Raw genomic sequence first — 20,451 nt, forward strand, 5'->3', positions numbered from 1 at the left:
TCACGACAGAGAGGTACAGGCTCTTCTCTAGGGGGCTCAACCTTCCTTGGATCAGGTGCGTGTACTGATCAACAAGGGTTGTCATTTGTTGGAAAAGGGATTGGATTTGCTCAGGCGTAGGAGTTGGGATGGGATCAGATGTTTGGAGCGAGTTGGGCCGTGCTCTGCTGTCATTGGGGGAACAACCACCTCCGAAGCGATCCGCCCATTCCGCGCCGTGCGATGTGAGACAGGTCGGGTCGCCCGCGCAGCAGGGACTCGCGCACTCCTCCGTCCTGCCATTTATAATGGGATTTTAGAACGGCTTTTAGTTCATGGTCCCACGGATGGTGCCAATCTGTTAGGCCTAAAATTGGTAACAGATGAGGCAGTGACGAAGGAGCTGATCTGGCGGGTCCGAACTGCTGAACTGATTAAGAATTATGTCCTGCATAGAACACGAGGTCAGAAGACCAACCCGGAGTCGTAGCTCCGGACGGGCCCTTCGACAGTCAATTCAGTAATGGGCACAAAATTAGGAAAACCAAAGCTAGAGATAGTCTTTTTCTTAGGAATTCGGCCCCTTACCTTGGCATTTGTGAAGGCTATTTATAGCAAGAGCTCTGGGGTAGTTGAATTACCTACCCCAGGACAGGTGTCAGCCCATGTGTGGGCCTAGTTTTACCTGCCCTTGGTAGATTACCTGGCTACCCCTGGGGCTGGTGCCAACTTCTTAGGGGCCTCCGAGGGCCACGTGTCGACAGCTAATTGGGGGTGACTTTTCATACCCATCATGTAGTTTACAGTTGATTGCGCACATCCGTAGGGAATAGTCCCACCCTAAAAATTGGGGTGTGGATACCCTATGTAATAAAAAAAGAAAGAGATAGAGGGTATTGATTGGGTTAAATTAGCAACCAAATGGCTGGAAGGTAATTTTGGTAATAAATGTATAAATAAATGGTACATGTGTTTGCTTGACTGCTCATCTGGTCAGCCTAAACAGTCCAGTCCATCACTGTTAGTTCCCTCATGAGCAAATGAAGCTAAACCCCTGGTTAGGCCTTGATTAAATGAGAGATTTGACCAAGGGGTTTCGCATGAAAATTTTACAATTAATTGTTTGAAGCCTTGATTGAGGGGGCGAGATCTCAACTCAGGGACCAGGGTCCACTCTCTGTTCTGGTGGTGACCACCAGACAAACCATCCCTATCCCTAACCATGTGTGCAATGAGTGCAGAGTGCCAATTTGGAGTGGAATCAGTCCCTGTAGCAGATCACTTTCTGGAATAACTAGCTTAATTACAAAGGCATTTTCAAGCATGTATTGTCTTTATAATACCAAATATAAGACACATGCAAACTTTAGAATTGGAAAATCCTGCATGCAAGTCAGATTTTCAAGCTACTAGCATAACAAAAACAATTCATCACTTCGGTCTTGATTTTGCTCTTAGAAGATGTGTTAAGCAAACATTCAAAGATTATTAGGACCGAAAGACCTTGGTTGAAAACAAGATAATCTCATTGCCTGGATCATATGCCATACGCATCGCCACGCATCACGAGAAAATACAGTCGCCATTATCTCGACAAATCTGTACATGGAAAAGAACGATGAAATTTTGCCTCGAGAAAAAAAAACAGTTCAAAACGGGGATGCAAAACATAAATAATTCAGCTCATATGCAGCACAGGGTGGCAAATGCGGGTCGCTGCACCAACCAGGTCTATCCTCTGTTTCCCTGGTAAAGCAAGCTATCATTAGATCTCCCAATAAGCAGAATAAAATTCCATCCATTACAAGTTTTTTCTATGAACAGAAATATACTCTGAAAAAAAAATATTCATGGAAACAAATTTTAAGTGAAATAGAAGCGCTTCCACAAAACTTACTTGTGGACTTCATGGTCACCTCTCCTTTTTGTCATCTGCCATGTAAAACCTCTGTTTGGATCTAAAGCAGGCTGTGAAATCTCCAACCCATGCTTCTTCACCAGTTTAATGTATCTAGACTTAAAGAAAATTTTAGTTTATAATTAAATAAAAAAATGTTCTCTAAATAAACTCGATATTGTTTAATAAGGACAACACTTACTCTTCTGCATTAAAATGCTCAACTCCTAGATCTTCATCCCAGATAAATATGTACTCGTATTGTGCCACAATGTCAGGGTGTAAAAACCTTTTAGCATACCACCTTGCATCAAGATTGAGTAAGGTGTTTAGGTCAACATCGTCAAGCATGTTTAAGAACAGTAGAAAGAGAAAACGATTACCATTAAAAAAAAAACAGAAAACTGTTATTTTTTGAACTGGGGAAAGAAAAAAAAAAACCAGTTTTCCTCACCATTTGGTTTGTTTCATAGCGCTCACATGAATAGCCCGTTTTGACCACTCAAAATCATCCCATTCACTAGTCAGGCCATCATAATGAAATAGCAGGATAGTGAAATTTTCTGAGAACTGTAAGAGCAGCCACACCATAGTCATGCAAGTGCAAAATAAAAGGCAGTGATAAAATAGATAGGGAAGTGATATATCCACCCCTTTGAATTAGTTGGGACACCCAGCAGCAGTGTACGTGGCAATCAGCCCCATTGAATCCTTCTGATGTGAAGTACATCAGCCCCTCTGCAATCATCGATACATTGCTGCTGGGTGTCCCAAGTAATCAAAAGGGGCGGATATATCACTTCCAAACAGATATAGCTTTTCTTCCAAACCTTTTTAACAGCTGCGTCAATATTATTTTTCTGATCATATCCAACAGTGAATGTTATAAGATACTTCTGCTGAATGGCTAGGTCCTGCATGTCTCAATCAACCACACACGTTTAAATGAATGGGAAAAAAAAAAAACCGTACCCTAAGGTCAAGAATTGTCAAGACCAAAAGTATTTCATCAATGGTATAAAAACAGGAAAAATTTGGAAACTCGTAATTTTCAATTAATCCGGATAAATGGAACTGTTAGAATACTAAAAAATCGCCCAATACTAAAATAAGGCTCTCGGTATCCACGTGACCACGTTTTAATATTGGGACAAACTAAACTTGTTTTACGTTCTCTGATTGGCTGCTGAGAGCTTTTTGGGACTTGTAATAGCCTTTGACAGCTGGTTAAAACATGTAAAACAAGGTGAGTTCATCCAATCTGGAGCCTAAAACAAGCATATTTCGAAAAATTTAAAGCTTTCTGGTGGGAAATCAAAAGCCTCGCCTCACCTCCATGGAACTCATTTCCTTGAAGATGCTTGGTTTTTTCACTGGTTACTACTCATAACTCTGCACATAATCATTTTGTACGTCATGTATGGGAAGGACTTTCTTGATGTTCAAGGAAAGCCAAACAACCTACCATTTTATGATTGAGCTACTAGTTTACGAAGTTTTATATTCTCAAGAGTTTTCGGCAGGTTAGTACTGATTGGGAGGAGCTCCTAACAGTCTACACCTAGCAAGCTTGAATTTGGGTATTCCAAAAACTATCTATTTTTTTTTCGAATAAGGAAACTACATTGCAAATAAAGCCCAAGTACATGAGAACGAGTTGGAACGGAAAACAAGAAAAAACAGGAACAAACCGAAGGACACAAAGAGAATCATCTACACAATAGGAAAGGAATTGCTGATGATGAGATTTAGCACGCTCCTGTCAACTCCTTGTTTAGCCAAACTGCCTGCTTCCGAATTGGATGACCTCCAATGATGATGTAGAAGTGAACTGAGTTTCTTACATAGATCAAAAATCACCAAAATCATATGTGCTAACTTCCACAGAGCTACCACCACCCCTTTGGCACATGCAATGATTACTTTTTAATGTCCATAAAAAATGCATCGACCATCAAAACAGTCTCTAAAAAAGCAAAAAGACCGATGGGTAATGCTCCAGCCTCTGTCTCATTAGAGTCCACTATTCCACACGGGCCCGGAAAACATTTGAGAACATGACCCTTCCAATCCCTAAAGATACTCCCACCGCCTGTGGGGCCAGGATTTACTTTAGAGCTGCCATCAAAGTTGACATAGTATCTGATGTGGGGGCGGACACCATCGTAGAGTTGATTTTAGTTTTGATTTTTCTCCCAAATGATCACTTTCCAATTCTCGAAGACAACGCTAGAAGGAAAATCACCAATTGACATCTTTTCATGTGTCCATACAACTGAGTCCTGCTTGATTTCCTATATCTTTCCAAGAGACTTACTTTTATTATTGAAAATGTGATTGTTTTGTTCCACCCAAATGAGCCACAAAACTGTGAATGGAACAGGCTGCCAAAATTGTTTTTCATTATCTCCAAATAGCCCCTTAACCCATCCCAAAATGATTGCCTTGAGGAATTTTGGAAGACCAAGCCATATCACAGAACAAGAGAAATTCCCTCCCATATTTGAAAAGAGCAGTGTTCTAAAAAGCGCTGGGCGGAGCTGGGCGGCTGACTGACCTCCCAGCGCCCAGGCCGCCCAGGCATTTTTTATTTATTTTTAGATATTAATATATTTTCATAATATCTTGTATTTTTTTTATATAAAATATAAATACTTGAATACATAACAATCCAAACCATTTTATGCATAAGCACTAAATATTAAATAATAATAAAAAGCCAAAAAACATAATAAGAAATTAAGCATATAGTACTTAATAATTTAAGTATTTAACAATACAACTCAAATCAATGACCAAAATAAGATTAAAATCCAAGTACTTCTTCAGTCTTCACCAATCATTGTCCTCTTCCTCCAAGACCAAAACTCTATCTTCATCTCAGTCTTCAAAGACAATCTCCTCATCCATCCCCTCATCCTCTGTCTCATCATCCAATTGAAAATTATCTTAATTACAAAATAAGATCAATGGATATTATTACAAAAGCCACTAATACCTCTAACGGCGGAGAAGACGATGCAACCAGGTCAAGTAGGACCGAAAGGGGAAGAGGAACCTGAGGGTCAGATACAATGGGACTACTCTCAACACGAGCAGTAAAGTAGGAGACTGACTCAAAGAATGTGACATTGACGGAAACAAATAAGCGCTGTAGTCGAGGACTATAAAAACGATAACCTTTCTGGGTGCGAGAGTACCCGAGAAAGACACACCGCTCCGCCCGAGGAGCCAACTTATCCAGGCCTGGTGAAAGGTTGTGAACAAAACAAACACAACGAACGACACGTGGAGTGAGGTGAAAGGGATCACCTTGAGGGTGTAGAACCGAGAAAGGGGAAGTACCATCTAAAACAGAAGAAGGAAGCTGATTGGCCAGGAAACAGGACGTAAGGATGGCATCACTCCAATAGAGTTAAGGAACCCACATCTGAAAGAAAATGGTGCGGGCTATATCAAGTAGGTATCGTAATTTTCTCTCAGCAAGAGGACTGATGAACAATGTCATGGGTGGATAGGAAATCGCGAAAAGCAGCAGAGAAGTACTCCCTAGCATTATCATTGAGCAAACATTTAAGAGTAGAAGTATATTGGGTAGTGATCTCCACATGAATGTGCAGAAAGCATGAAAGACCTTAGAGCGGTCTTTAAGTAGGAATAACCAAGTCATACGAGAGAAATCATCCACAAAAATGACAAAGTATCGATAACCAGAAAGGGATGTGGTCTTGGAGGGACCCCATATATCAAATTGCACTAACTCAAAGGGAGTGAAGGCTCGACTAAGAACTCGAGATGGAAAGGACACACGACTGTGCTTCCCAAGCTCAAATGACTAGCACTGGAAAGAAGGAACAGGACTAGGAATAAAGGATAACTGCTGAAGCTTTTGGAGTGAGGGATGACCGAGATGGCAGTGCCACTGATAAGGATCTACTGATGTATGCAAAGCAGCTGGAGGAGAGATGCAATTAAGACGATAAAGACCATCCACCACACGCCCCGAACCAATCGTCTTCTCACCGATCCTGAGAAACACAATAGGAGAGGAAGAAACAGACAGAATAGTTAAAATCCTTTCTAATTTGGCTAACAGAAAGTAAATTAAAGGGTGACTGAGGAACACAAAGTACTAAGGACAAGAGAAGACTAGAGTGAGGAGAAATAGTACCAATACCAGAAATAGGTGCAGTGGTCCCATCGGCCAAAGTAACTGTATGAGAGGCTAAGTGAAAAGGCTTAAAGCAACGAATGGAGGAAGAGGTACTCATCATATGGTTGGAGGCCCCTGAATCAATGATCCAATAGCTGGAGGTAGTGAGGAGAGAAGTAGGTAACCTACCGTGCTGAGTAAACGGTGCAGTAGGGGCTCGGCAGTGCGCACGTAGGTGCAAAAACTCATCATAGTCAGCCCTCAGACAAGAACACAATCATCAGGTGCTACTGGGCCAGCAGAGGAGAATGTAGAGGCACCATGGAGGCTGACAGATGTGATGTGAGCAGAGCATGGGAGATGGAAGTAAGGGCGTCCACGCCCACCAACGACATGGCCACCTATAGAACCACGACGACGAACACGGCCTCGACGACTCAGACCTCTAGCAAAGCAACCACCGCCATAGCTATAATGATCACCACTAAAATACGCGTCAAGAATAGAAGTGCCAATAGAAGGGGCACAGACCCATGAACCACATAAAGCGCGGCGCACAAGGGCAGGACCTGTCAAGCGGGATGGAAGTCATCTGTGGGAAAGTAACCTCTACAGAAGAGGAAGAACTATAGATTGTAGACGAAGATGAAGAGGTCGATCCGGGAGTATGAGGTGAACTATCATGGGGATCCATGAGGACATATAGAGATGCTCAAGTCTCAACCACAATGACGGTAGAGGATAAACAATATAGAGGACGAATCAAACAACGGGCCCGGCCATGATACTGCGCCTCTGATGGAAAGACATAGCAGAAATAGAAATATGAGCACTATCCAGGATGAGAAGAAAGGCTAAAAGATGAAATCGGAGGCACAACACCTCACTCGGACATATCATCGAACACGTGGCGTGCACCGCGGCTCCGGGGAAGAGACATTGATAAGAAGATATAAGCACTAGCCAACGAAAACGAGAAAGAAAGGCAAGGGGACAAAATCGGAGCCACGGAGATGAATGAGAAGAACATCAACTGGAATTTAGGCCATGAAGGAGAGGTGAAAAAAGGTACAAGAAGAAAAAATACCCTTTAAAGATGGGATATAATAGGTTAAAGGCACAATGATTTGGTGAAGAGGATTATAAGAGAGGTACTAGAGAGAATGTAGGGTTTTCAACAAGGGTGGAGGGAGGAAGATGGGGATTGGTGTGTGCGAAGGAGGCGAGAGAGGAATCTGGTGCGAGAGATGAGGGTTAGAGATGAGGTTAGGGATGAGGGTCATGGTGGGTGGGGTTAGAGGCTTAGTGGCAAGGAGGGTTTTGCCGTTACGGTTTTGCATGGAGAAGAGGAGTTGTGGGGAGTGGAGACGTGGAGGATTGAGGAAGAAGAAGGAGAAGGGAGGGGGGAACAATGGTGGTCCCTAGGGGTCTAGGCCGCCCAGATAGCTTGGCCGGACAGATTTCATGCCAAGTTTCTGCCCGTCCAGGCCCCCAAAATCGCTTGGCCGGACAGATTTCACGCCAAGTTTCTGCCCGTCCAGGCCGCCCAGATCGCTTGGCCAGGCAAATTTCACGCCAAGTTTCTGCCCGTCCCAGGCCGCCCAGATAGCTTGGCTGGACAGATTTCACTCCAACTTTCTGCCCATCCTAGGCCACCTAGATAACTCGACCGGACAGATTTCACTCCAACTTTCATTTTTCCAGCCGCCCCAGAGTACAGCCTCACACTTCCCCAAATCATCACAAAGACTTGGAGAACTGGGGGCAATTGATGGGGTATGAAAAACAACAACTAATGAGTTGTCGACACGTGGCCTCGGAAGGGCCCACCACGAATTCGACACCTGTCCAGGGGTAATCCGGTAATTACTTGAGAGTAGGTAAACCTAAACCCACAGAAGGGCTGACACCTGTCCTGGGGTAGGTAATCCAACCACCCCAGGCCTCCCTCTATAAAAGGCTCTCAAGGCTCAAGGTAAAGGGGTAAAACTTCTAAGCTACCACTCTAAAAGTTTGGCTCTGCACTTCTGCTCATACTGACTTGAGTGTCGAAGGGCCCGTACGGAGCAACGACTCCAGGTTGGTCTTCTGACCTCGTGCGCTCTTGTGCAGGACTCAGTTCCTTCACTTCGGCTCCTCAGGTCCTCCAGCTCAGCTCTTACGTCACTGCCGTATCTGTTACCGATTTTAAGCCTAACAGTCTCCATTCACGAGAGATGGCTGGCCTGACGTGCGACAGGCCAGCGGCGAAATGCCTTTTGCGATGGACACTAGCAATTCCCAAAAAAAAAATATTCTAGTTCCAACTGGCCTTGATTTTAAATTTGAAAAGCTAAATACATTTTGTCACACTGCAGTGAACTTCTCCACAAAATTTACTCTCAAACGAACTAAAATCTAGTTCTCATATCATATTCGAAAAATTCAAAAAGCCAAAAAGAAGAAGAAAAAGAAAATAACCTCAAACAATTCCGGAGCATCACATATAACAGTGATAATAAGTAAAGAAGTAAATTGCAACTTCAACAAAAAAATAACTGATACGGAAAAAACGAATAATCTTGGAAAACAGAGAATCTATTCCCGAAGTAGTAAAAAAACATTAAAAAAAAGTCGCGTAAGAATAACAGAATCATTGCATCAAAAAAATAACTTAAACAAGAGAGAGAGAGAGAGAGAGAGAGAGAGAGAGAGAGAGAAGAGAATAGTGAAGCACCTGGAATCTGAAGAAAGTAAAAAACGGCTGGTGTGAAAGCGATAGAGGTGTATTTTGTTTCCCCCTTTCTTCAAAATTATTACGAAGTTTTCTCTGTATATATTGTTTTACAGGGAGAAAAGGGGGAATGATTTTCGGATGAGTTCCGTATCGACTTTTACTGTCGTGCACGTCTCCCTCTTTCGCAATTTAACGGGGGGAAACTCTTATTTAAGTCCTAACTAACATGCGCAGGGTATGCTTAGGGTAAGATGTAATTAGGGTAAGATGTAAGTGTTCGATACAATATGAACACCGGCAACGGATCTTAGCGATTCAACATTGAGAAAATCACATGTAACAATATGGAATAAATTGAAATGAGAAAAAGACATACCGGAAGCCATGAATCTTATTTTTTTCTTTCTCTTAAGGTTTCTCTTTGCTACACAATAGTCGGTGATGGGGACCGGTTTCCTTTCTCTTCAAGCGTGGATTCTCAAAGTTTGGAAACAAATTCGTTGTGTGCAAATAGGACCCAAGAGTACTTTTTATAAGCGTTTGTGGGAAGAGATGCGACTCCTCATCGCGCCGATCCCTCTCCCCAAACGTCTCTTTACGTTTATACCTTTTCACATAAAGTCTTTTCATTAATGACTTTTCACAAAAGTAATTAACTAACCAAATGATCTTGACCGTCGATCTTGCAAAAGCCACATCCACCGTTAGGATTATTTCCTAACATTCTCCCACTTGGCTAGCAAGATCTTTGAGCCAAACATAAGGATCATAACTTTAAATTGGTTAGATAATAAACCCAACATTCCGTTTAGCAAAAACTACCAACAATAAACCATGTAACCATTGGGTCACCAACTCTACCCAATAGCCTACCCCATGATTATATTATTAGTAATTCTTACTAACATGAATGTAAAAGCATACATGCATAAGATGTAAACATGGTCCAAAATAGTCTACAGACATTCTACCTCTTACTCACAATCCATTTACGTAATGTGCACAAAATGGAGCGGTAGAAAATAATATATATCAGAATCATAAAATAAAATGTGATCACTAGAGTGTATCTCAATACCTAATGCAGACTCCCACTGTCATAGGCTATCAAAAATGTCAACCAACCTTATGCGCGCTACATGCTCTCTGAAGAGCTTTGGTGACAAGCCCTCAGTCAAAGGATCTGCCAACATAAGTGCAGTGCTTATGTAATCTTCAGATACACACTGATTCTGAACTTCCTCACGACAATATGTCAATACATTGACCACATTACTTGATTTGTCGTTCTTGGAATTGTAAAACCGCAACGGAATTATCACAATACATTCCCAGTAACTTGTCGACTATCAACAAGATAAAACCCTGAGATAAAATTACGCGACTTTAAGGCATAGTACAAGGCCTTGAAGTACACAATAAACTCCGTACCCAAGGTGGAAGCAACTGAGTGTCAATTTGACATTCTTCCACGATTTAGGACTTTCTACAAAATATATTAGAGCAGAACTCTAGGTGTTCCGACAACAGTCGGAATTAGATTAACCAATCACACTAGGGTTATCTCATTTACTTTATGTGAGCATTAAACCTTTAGTCCCTTACAGACAATATATAACCTTTTGGCAAATTTCCAATGATCCATACATAAATAACATTGGTACTTTCTAAATTTGCCCACCATATAGGTTATACACAGATAGGTGCAGATTTAAATATTCAATAGACCCCAATTGCGGAACTATTAGGGAACCTCTTTATCTACTCCTATAATGAATCGATCCTGGGACCTTGGAACTGACTGAATATATCACCCTTAACTATAGGAACACTACAAATTGAGTAATTTATCCATGTTCAATACTTAGGACTTTACCAAGATAGACTTTCTGCAATCTCAGCAATCCTCGAGTCCCAACTAGGTGAATCTAAACTCCTATTATGTAGGATGCTTCACCTGAATTCTTTTTTTATGAATATCATTGAACATGGCTAAGTACTACTAGCAAGTAGTATACCATCAACACATAACACGAGGAAAATAATATTACTCCTCCGACCTTAAGATATATCCATTATCCTGTGACAATTCCTTAAAACTTAACATAGAGAATACTTGATGAAACTTTATGTACAATTGTCGAGAAGTCTGCTCTAAACCTTAAGCAGAATCTCTAAGTCTACAGACTATGTTCCTCTTTCCTTAGCCTCAAGAATTGTTCGGTAGTTGTCACCACCAAAACATCTATAATGTGGGTTGTTAACTTATATGTGTCTTTTAATGTTCCAATGAGCATTGGTACCACCTTATCTTGGATCACCAGTACCGGTACTACAATCTGGTTCTCCTTAAAGGTGATTTTACTAAATACACTACACTCCCACTAAGGTCACCATCCTTTAGAAGTCTTGGCACATTTAATCCCGACAATATACGTACTATGGGTCAATCAACAGAACCTAAAACCCTTAAATACTTTAAGATAATCTATGAAATTGCAACTTATGGTCATAGAGCTTAATCACTATATTCGTGGGTTATAAACTTTTGCCTCATGTAAACAACCCAAAGTTGCATGTTTCCCAATTTCAGCTTTCTTATGACCTATAAATCTTAAAGGGTCTTAGGCACAGCCTTACTTGGATCACAAAATACATGGGTATTTTAAGAGTTTTAACCCACAATCTTAGGCAACAGAGAGTTGCATAAATGACCCTTATTGTTTTGATCGTTTATGTCAAGTTAATTCTCGACTCTTACCTTATAGATCACAAACAAAGATAGGGCCTCTACTTCTGATTAGAGAGACACATTTAAATATGGCTAGAAAATTTAACCAAAAGGGTAACACCTTCCGCCACCAACTGTCAGAGTCCAAAGATCCAAGATGTCATTGTGAATGACCTTTAGTAGATCAATACTCTTGGTAACACCCTAAACCGATTAATCTTTGTATATTTCTCCTTCAATGTACCCCGTATCATTGTTTAAAGCGGTAAAATCAAGTGAATCTAGAATTCTTCTTTTACCCAACTATCCTCAGATATGTGGTTAAAAAACTTAACCTACTGATTGGATAAATTCTTTTGTTCACGCGATTTCATTTATTTCTAACAATACTGATTATCTTATTCTAATGCAAGGTAGGCCAAGTCTGACCTTGAGAGAAGTGCAATCCAAGTCAATAAGGATTGCCCTGAAGAGAACCAAAATCACTAAATGAAAAATGAAAAACTAGAGAGAATCCATTATACTTCCAAACCTTGATTCATAGCCAAAGGAATCAGGTTTTTCTAGAATAAGATTTCTAGTTCATATGAAACCAAAATTTCAGAAAAGAGTGGCGAGTAATAATGGATTCAACAGCCACCTTTATTCTATTTCCCGATATAATGGTATACTCTCCTCTACTAAGCACCTAACTCGCACCAAGACCTCACATAGAATTCTAAATGTATAATTTTTTTTTCCGGAGTACTTACGAAATAGAAATCATAATATACAAAGATATGGTATTAATTCCAGGCCATATCGAACTTAAGGGATCCATACTTTAAGTATGTGTCATTTATTATTCAAGATAATGACACTTGATACAAAGTTCACTCTCTTTAATTGATAATGCTAAGACTAGTCTATATCTTCACGACTCTAATGCTGCCATTTAAAATAACCAAGAGGTGTGTCGAAAGTGAGCACAACCAAGGTTCTGAATCTAAAGCCTTTCAAAGTGTGCTCAAAACTACAACTTTGGTGAATATACTTTAAGGTTATCAAAACACATCATAAGGGTATTTACAAGTGCTTCCAATGATCCTCTAAAATATTCACTAACTACATTCAAGAACTCCTTTGCATTTTCGAGTCTTAAAAAAATCTCGAATTGCATAAAAAATGGAGGCCTACCATTACTACTAGAGTGATACTAACATTGAACTCCCACTATTCATAAGCATCTTTTAGATGTGGGTTTAGTGAGCCTGTCATTCAATGATACATAGTCTAGCCTTTTGTAGTATTGAATTATGCAGATCTATTCCATCACTTGCTAAGGTTTCTGACCCACTAAAGTACTCAACATAATCGGTATCTAGAAAAGACACTAAGATACCAACAACTTCAATGTCACAGACACAGACTTGCAGTTCCAAACATGCTCACTTCTTATAACACCTATTCAGTCCAGAAATGGAGTTTAATTAACTCAATCCACGATTTTAATCAATCCAATTGAAAAGAATGACTAAAATGTATAAAATCGTGTGCTTCTAATTAGATACCACATGTGCCATCATGGGTCGTCCATTGGACCGTGCCATGATGCAGAATTGGTTTCTAGTTTAGAAAACACAATACCATGATTATGAAGAGACACCGGTGTATCACCGTGGTCGTCCGTTGGGCCGTGCCACGGCACACAATTGGTTCTCACATACAATACTCAATCAATCTATCTTAAGGAAAAATTAGTTAGATTGCCCAGAATCACAAAAAAAACACAAAAATGTGACCCCGACGAAACATCAGACGTGTCATTGTGGGTCGTCTGTTGGGCCGTGCCACAACACACAAACGATTTTCAATTCAGAAAATCACAATACTGTGATTCTGGCGAGACACCAGGCGTGTCACCGTGGGCCGTCCGTTGGCCGTGCCACAGCACACAATTGGCTCTCCCATGAGACCAACTAGGGCCTGATAACCCTATACTTGAGGCGCACATCACCGTTGGGCAGAAGTATAACCCCAAACCAGGTTACCCAGGCCTAGCCCTCTCACACCGCCTATTTGTGCAAAACAACAGTCATCCGTTGGGCTAAGTGTTGCTCTTGGACAAATAGTCGCAATTGAAAGTGGTTCATAGTCCATAAATGTGTCATTGTATGCGACACTGTTCTCAAAATTAACCACGTAACCTTAAGCGATTTCGTTTCCCAGTTGGAATCGCAGTTCTTTGTTCATTCATTTAGTGACCAATCATAACAAGATATAGTTCAATTTCAACAAAAAATAATGAACAACGTAATAAACTTGTGTATACAAAACCAACTTTCAAGTTCCATGATCAAACATAGTTCAATGTTTTAGGATTTGAAAATACACACTATCAGTTTATTATAACCATAAGCTTGGGTTTTAAGCATATCTGGCATGAACTAATGTGCATTCAAGTTAAAAGTTTAGTCCCATATATGATTTCAACTAATCATTTTAACCCTTAAGTTATATGCAAAACATAAAGCATATAAACAACATATAGGGGTGCTTAAGTTAAGAATTAGAAACTAAAGGTGTTCAGTGACTGAGTTTTAATCATTAAACAACATCAAAACTTTACATAACTGGGTCTCCATGGCATTTAGTTAATTCTTCAAGAGTTTGAAATCAAAATTAAACTCAAGGCCCACTTTAAAAAACCCAAAAGTTATAAAATTACACTGGAATTTTAAAATCCAGACTCCGAACAGCAAAACAGACCTTGGAAACGGGTTCATAATAGTCTAAAACCATAGGAATGGTCTAACCCAAGTCCAAAACCCCAAAATATTTGACTTAAAATCAAACTTACAAAATCAAAAGTCTTGATTTTACACTGTAACTATATCATACAGTGCTTAAATACCAAAAATGACCTCAAAAATAGGTCCAGAACGGTCTGTAACCTTAGGAACCAATCTAATCCGAGCCCAAAACTCCAAAACTTTTGACTCAAAACCAAATTTATAAAGTCAAAAGTGTTAAAAATACACTATAAGTGTATTATACAGTGCTCAAATGACAAAATGGATAGCAAAAATGGTTTCAAAGGGTTGCAAAACGTTCGGAACCAGTTTTACTTGGGCTAAAACCCTAAAATATTTGACTCAAAAACCAACTTGAAAAATCAAAAGTTTTTGAATTTACACTATACCTATATGATACAGATGCCAAATGCCAAAACTGACCCAAAAAATGGATTCAAAATGGTGCAAAACCTCGAGAACCACTATAATCTAGCCAAAAATCTCACAAAAATGGGCCAAACTGAGTCAAACACAGATTTGGGCCGCTTAGGCCTATGGGCCGGTTCAGGTCAGGTTGGGCCATGCGGTCTAGTGGGCTTAGAGGGTCTACTGGGCCCTTTTTAATTGAAAAGCCCGTCGCGGATCCTTGATGGGCCCGCGCGGCCCGGTTCGGCCCGCCAAGCCCAACACTATTCATCGTCTTCTTCATTAAAATAGTGAAAATTCCAGCAAAATCCGAAAAAACACTCAAAGTTTGATTTATTATTGCGGCTTCGTTTGAAGTCCGATTGAGGCTCACAATACGCCGTTGGACTCGTCTCTCGACGAACTTCGTAACCACGCTGAAAAATCTCCGGTCGGACAAGCCGGTCACCGGCGGCACACTGTTTTCCAGCAAGGTCCAAAACTTCCCCAAAAGTTAAAATTTTCATCTTTAAATCGCCGCCAAACGCAATCCAGACATCGGATCAACGAACCGTTTGTTGCGTTGGATTCATGGGAACACAAGCAACGTTTCACAGCCATTTAATCATCGATCCGACTCTAAAATTGATGGCGGCACTCAAAATACAAGTTTTCACAAACCCTATTTCAATTACTTTTAATGCGATTTTCTCGCCATTTTCTCGCCGGAACCGTGGCTCTGATACCACATGTAAGTGTTCGATACAATATGAACACCGGCAACGGATCTTAGCGATTCAACATTGAGAAAATCACATGTAACAATATGGAATAAATTGAAATGAGAAAAAGACATACCGGAAGCCATGAATCTTATTTTTTTCTTTCTCTTAAGGTTTCTCTTTGCTACACAATAGTCGGTGATGGGGACCGGTTTCCTTTCTCTTCAAGCGTGGATTCTCAAAGTTTGGAAACAAATTCGTTGTGTGCAAATAGGACCCAAGAGTACTTTTTATAAGCGTTTGTGGGAAGAGATGCGACTCCTCATCACGCCGATCCCTCTCCCCAAACGTCTCTTTACGTTTATACCTTTTCACATAAAGTCTTTTCATTAATGACTTTTCACAAAAGTAATTAACTAACCAAATGATCTTGACCGTCGATCTTGCAAAAGCCACATCCACCGTTAGGATTATTTCCTAACATAAGATTCATCGCCCCAACATTTCCATTTTAGGGGCCATGCCTTATGCCGTGTTGGCTCTCTCCAGTATATCTATCGAAACAATATATCGCCGGGAAAGGGAAGTGATATATAACCGCTCTCTTTTTTACTAGGGACAGCCCGCTCTAGTGTATTTATGACTACTCTTTTACATTGGAGAGGGCTGTCCCAACTCCCAAGTAAAGGAACGTATGTGTGCAGGGGAGAGTAGCGGGGAGTCGAATATGTCATTTCCCTCCGGTAAACTTGTGTCGCCACACGTGCTTATTTAAAATTTTATAAATTTGGTCTTATCTTTAGCTGTTAAGTTTCCTCATAAATTGGGAAACCAAATACCCTTATACGGGAAAAGCTAGTTGTTTGCCAGCCGTGGTTATTTAAAACTTTGTCCTATAAATTTTCCTTTTTGGCTCAGTTTGAACTTTGTAATGCAAGGAATATATTTCTTTAGTAAATTTTTTTCCGAGGAAAGGTCTTTTTTGACAATTTAGAGGGAAATAATAAATTTTAAGGATATCATCTATCTATTATAATATAGCAGGATGGACAACACATGTTGAAAATTTGTGCTAAAATCATCAATCAATGTTATATAGGCAAAAAATCAGCGAGCTTGATTGCACACATACATGTACTTATGTGACTCTATCTGTCTCTAATAAAGTGTGTGTCAGATGAAGAGAAGTGTGCCGTTGCGTGTATAAATAAAATGAAATTGCTTACTGGTAATTATACATTGAGGAGAAGTTGTAATTGTTAGGATGTATACGAATCTAATCAAAATATTACACGGATTTTTTGTAGGGCTGATTTAGAGCATACCCAAAAAAAATCTCCAACTGCCCCCCCCCCCTGGATGTTTTTAGGGTACAACGCATGTCTAAAAATTCTTGCTACAAATCAGCAATCTTGATTATACGATATTTAATATGGTGTAAGCCCCTATAGTTTAGTCTTTTTCATATAGTATTGTACGGATTACGCTATAGGCTGATCCAAACCGTCCATTTGACGGGACACAACATAAATAGGTTGTGCCCAAAAAGTCATTTCCATAGGATGATCCCAGCCCTACGATCTAGAGAAGAAGTACATGTTATGGAAACCACTCTAGATCGAAGGGCTGGGATCATAATATGGAAATGATTTTTCAGGCACACCCTATTTACATTGTGGCACATCAAATGGACAGTTTGGCTCATCCTATGGTGTACGCTGTTCAATAATTTTTGAAAAATACTTGACAATACGGGCTTACACCGTATAAAAATACTTCACAACCATTAATCCGAATATCAATCTCAGGATTGAATTCAGACATTTCATGGGTCCCACATGGGATACGTATAATCAAGATCGTTGATCCATTGGACCATCATGAAAATACTTCACAGCCATTAGATTAAGGACCACAAAAACCAACGCTTCAAATAGTCTTGGGAGTATAGATCAAGGTACTACAATCATGTGATCAATGTGGGGAATGGAATTGGGTGTTTGTCTACCTGATAAATGGGCGTGATCATTTCCCCATGCACACAAAGCCAAGGTTATATTGCACTGCAACCTATCCATGACGCCGAAAATTTTGAGATATTCCGGCTTACAGCATATAAAACTCCCACCAAAAAATTCCTACTTCCTAAAAAAATACGTAAAATCCTATTTGAGTCCAATAATTGGTTTTTTGACTCAAAATCAGTTGCAATAATTCTGACTTTTTAAACTAACAGGGCCTTAAACCTCCTAAAATTCTGACTTTTTAAATTATATAATGAAATAATTTAAATTTCTAACTTTTTAAATTTCCTAAAATTATTTTGACCTAATCGAAATTAGCCTTAGACTTTTTAAATTATTTAATGAAATATATTTCAACCCGTGCAATGCACGGGTCATCCAACTAGTTATAGATGTTGCTGATTTACGGAATAATATGTCTTACCAGGTTTCTGTTGAGGAACAGAAACAACAAACAAACAGCATTAGTAAAACCTTTTCCGATGCGGATTGTATCACAGTGACACCCGACTTCTTAGGCACCACTTGGACTGGACTGACCCACTGGCTATGTGAGATGGGATAGATAATCCCATTATCAAGACACTTTAAAATTTCTTTTTGAATGGCTTCCTTCATCACAGGATCAGCCCTTCTTTGGGGTTCCCTTGAAGGTTTGGAACCCTCAATCAAATTTATATGATGTTGGCAAATTGAAGAGCTAATTCCTTTGATGTCAGCCATGGTTCAAGCTAACTCATCCTCTTGACAAGAAGTTAAATCAGAAGAAACAATAACCGGAAGAGTTTCATTATTACCTAAGAAAGCATACCTGAGGTTTGAAGGCAAAGGCTTCAAATCTAGTTGTGGGGGCTCCTCTATGGATGGCTTGGGAAGGGATTTAGAAAGGGGTCCCACTGGGTCCATTTTGTGTTGTAGGCTGAAAGCCTCAGCAAAGAAGTCTCCTCCCGTGTCTCCCAACTGCTCCAAGCACTCCTCAAAACCTACAAAAAAATCAATATCAAAATCAGTCTCAATATCTTCAGAAAAGGAATGCAACATATTTAATTCTTCATGCAAGTTTGGTTGCTTTCCTAGCCTAAAGACATTGAAATCCACAGAGGTATTACCTGAAGAGAGCTTCATTAGACCATTCCTACAATTTATTAATGCATTGCTAGTGGCTAGGAATGGTCTACCTAGGATAATTGGGATTTGATCTTTAACATGCGCAACAGGTTGGGTATCCAACACTATGAAGTCCACAGGAAACAGAAAGTCACTCACCTTAACTAAGACATCCTCAACCATCCATTTAGGAGTTTTGACTGATCTATCAGCCAATTGAAGAGTGACAATGGTTGGTTTGAGCTCTCCTAGTCCTAGCTGCTTGTATACAGTGTATGACAAAAGATTGACACTTGCCCCCAAATCAAGAAGGGCATGGTCAATTCTTATGTTGCCAATGCTGCAAGCTATTGTGGGACATCCCGGGTCCTTGTACTTAGCCAGCATCGCTGAGATAAGATGGAACTAACATTGGCGGCCAAAAAAGCCTTCTTAGGCACGTTCATTGTGCACTTTTGAGTGCACAAATCCTTGAGCATCTTGGCATAAGCAGGAACTTGGGAAATAGCATCTAATAATGGGATATTCACTTGCACTTGTTTAAAAACATCTAAAATTTTGTCCATGGCAGCACCCTTTTTATTATTTTGAAGCCTCTTAGGAAAAGGAGCTTTAGGTACAAAGTCTCTCTCAGATGGCTTAATAGATTCCTTCTCATGGGTTTTTAGATGGTTCTTCTCTAAAAAATCTAGGTTCCTCAGACGAACCTTGAAGGGAAGGGGTTGGCTCACTTACCTCAATGGGATGGTCTTTTTGGGATTCTGAATTTGGCAAAGGTAGACCATTCTTTAGATACTCACGTCCATTTCTCAAAGCATAAATTGCATTGCATTGGTTGGAGGGCTCTTGTTGTTGTGGATTTTGTTGAATAGCATTCAACTGACTTGGTTGACCCCGTTGATTAAAATTGACATTCCTAGGATTTGGGACGGGTTGGGAAGGCATTTTTCCTCTCCCCCTCTCATCTAAGGTATTAGCAAGTTGGGAGATTTGCTTCTCCATGTTGTGCTGACTAGTCGTAAAAGTACTCATGAGAAGTTCTACGCTCTTTTCTAAGGAACTGATCCTAGCCGAGTCAGCCTGTTTTGGGAAACATGGCGGGGGGGGGGGGGGGGGGGGGGTTGGGACTGATTTAAATTTAAATTTTGGAATTGATTTGGGTTGGGTAGGGGGTTGGTAGGTGGCCTAGTAAGATTTGGTGACAGATTTGGTCTTGGTGGGCCAAAGTAGCCTTGATTTTGGAACCTGGGTTGTGCAGCTTGGTAATTGGGTTGACTCCATGAGAAATTTGGATGATTCCTCCAACCCGGGTTGTAAGTGTTACTAAATGGATTATTTTGAAACATAGCACTTACATTCTCAGTACCACTGCTGGGCTGAGAAAGGTTGGGGCACTCTTCAACAACATGGGTGGGATCTTGACACCAACTACACATAGGGACATTGTGATTTATCTGATTGACGTGTGAAGGTCCTTTGACCACTATGGCTTCTAGTCTTTTGAAAAGACTATCTGAGTGAGCCTCTTTAGCTGCATTACCCTCAATGAAAAATTCCTTACCAGTGACTCTTTCACTATCTTGAGTTGATTCCCACTCACGAGTCTTTTCAACCAAATCAAGCAGAAAATTCTAAGCACCATTTTCATCTGTGTATGATGTAAATCCTGTTGGGCACATAGACTCTAATAATTGCTTGGTTTGATAATCAATACCCACATAAATAATTTGGTACAAATGCCAAGTGTCAAGTCCGTGATGAGGGCATTCTTGGAGGAGGTTCTTAAACCTCTCCATAAACTTGAAAAAAGACTCATTGGGTTTTCGCTTAAGCTGAAGAATATCATTCCTCAGTTTGTTAGTTTTATGCATAGGAAAGAACCATTTAAGGAAGGCAACAATAAATTGCACCCATGTGGTGATGGAATTGGTAGGGAGACCATA

The 20,451-nt window shown here is 40.3% G+C and overlaps 1 protein-coding gene across 1 annotated transcript; it reads right to left on the reverse strand.

The window, feature by feature from the left end:
• Positions 1 to 1,515: 1,515 nt before the first annotated feature.
• Positions 1,516 to 18,895, reverse strand: LOC143891108 (uncharacterized). Its single transcript, XM_077395752.1, has 8 exons — positions 18,511 to 18,895; positions 18,213 to 18,384; positions 8,746 to 8,935; positions 2,707 to 2,790; positions 2,331 to 2,446; positions 2,079 to 2,180; positions 1,877 to 1,990; positions 1,516 to 1,725 (listed from the first exon to the last, which is right to left on the reverse strand). Exons 1-8 carry the CDS (start codon positions 18,893 to 18,895, stop codon positions 1,629 to 1,631), a joined length of 1,260 nt encoding a protein of 419 aa, XP_077251867.1. The 3' UTR covers positions 1,516 to 1,628.
• Between the last annotated feature and the right edge of the window lie 1,556 nt (positions 18,896 to 20,451).

The sequence above is a fragment of the Tasmannia lanceolata genome, unplaced genomic scaffold (assembly GCF_043159265.1).
Source record: "Tasmannia lanceolata isolate RefF3 unplaced genomic scaffold, GAP_Taslan_0.1 ptg000013l, whole genome shotgun sequence".
NCBI classification, from domain to species: Eukaryota; Viridiplantae; Streptophyta; class Magnoliopsida; order Canellales; family Winteraceae; genus Tasmannia; species Tasmannia lanceolata.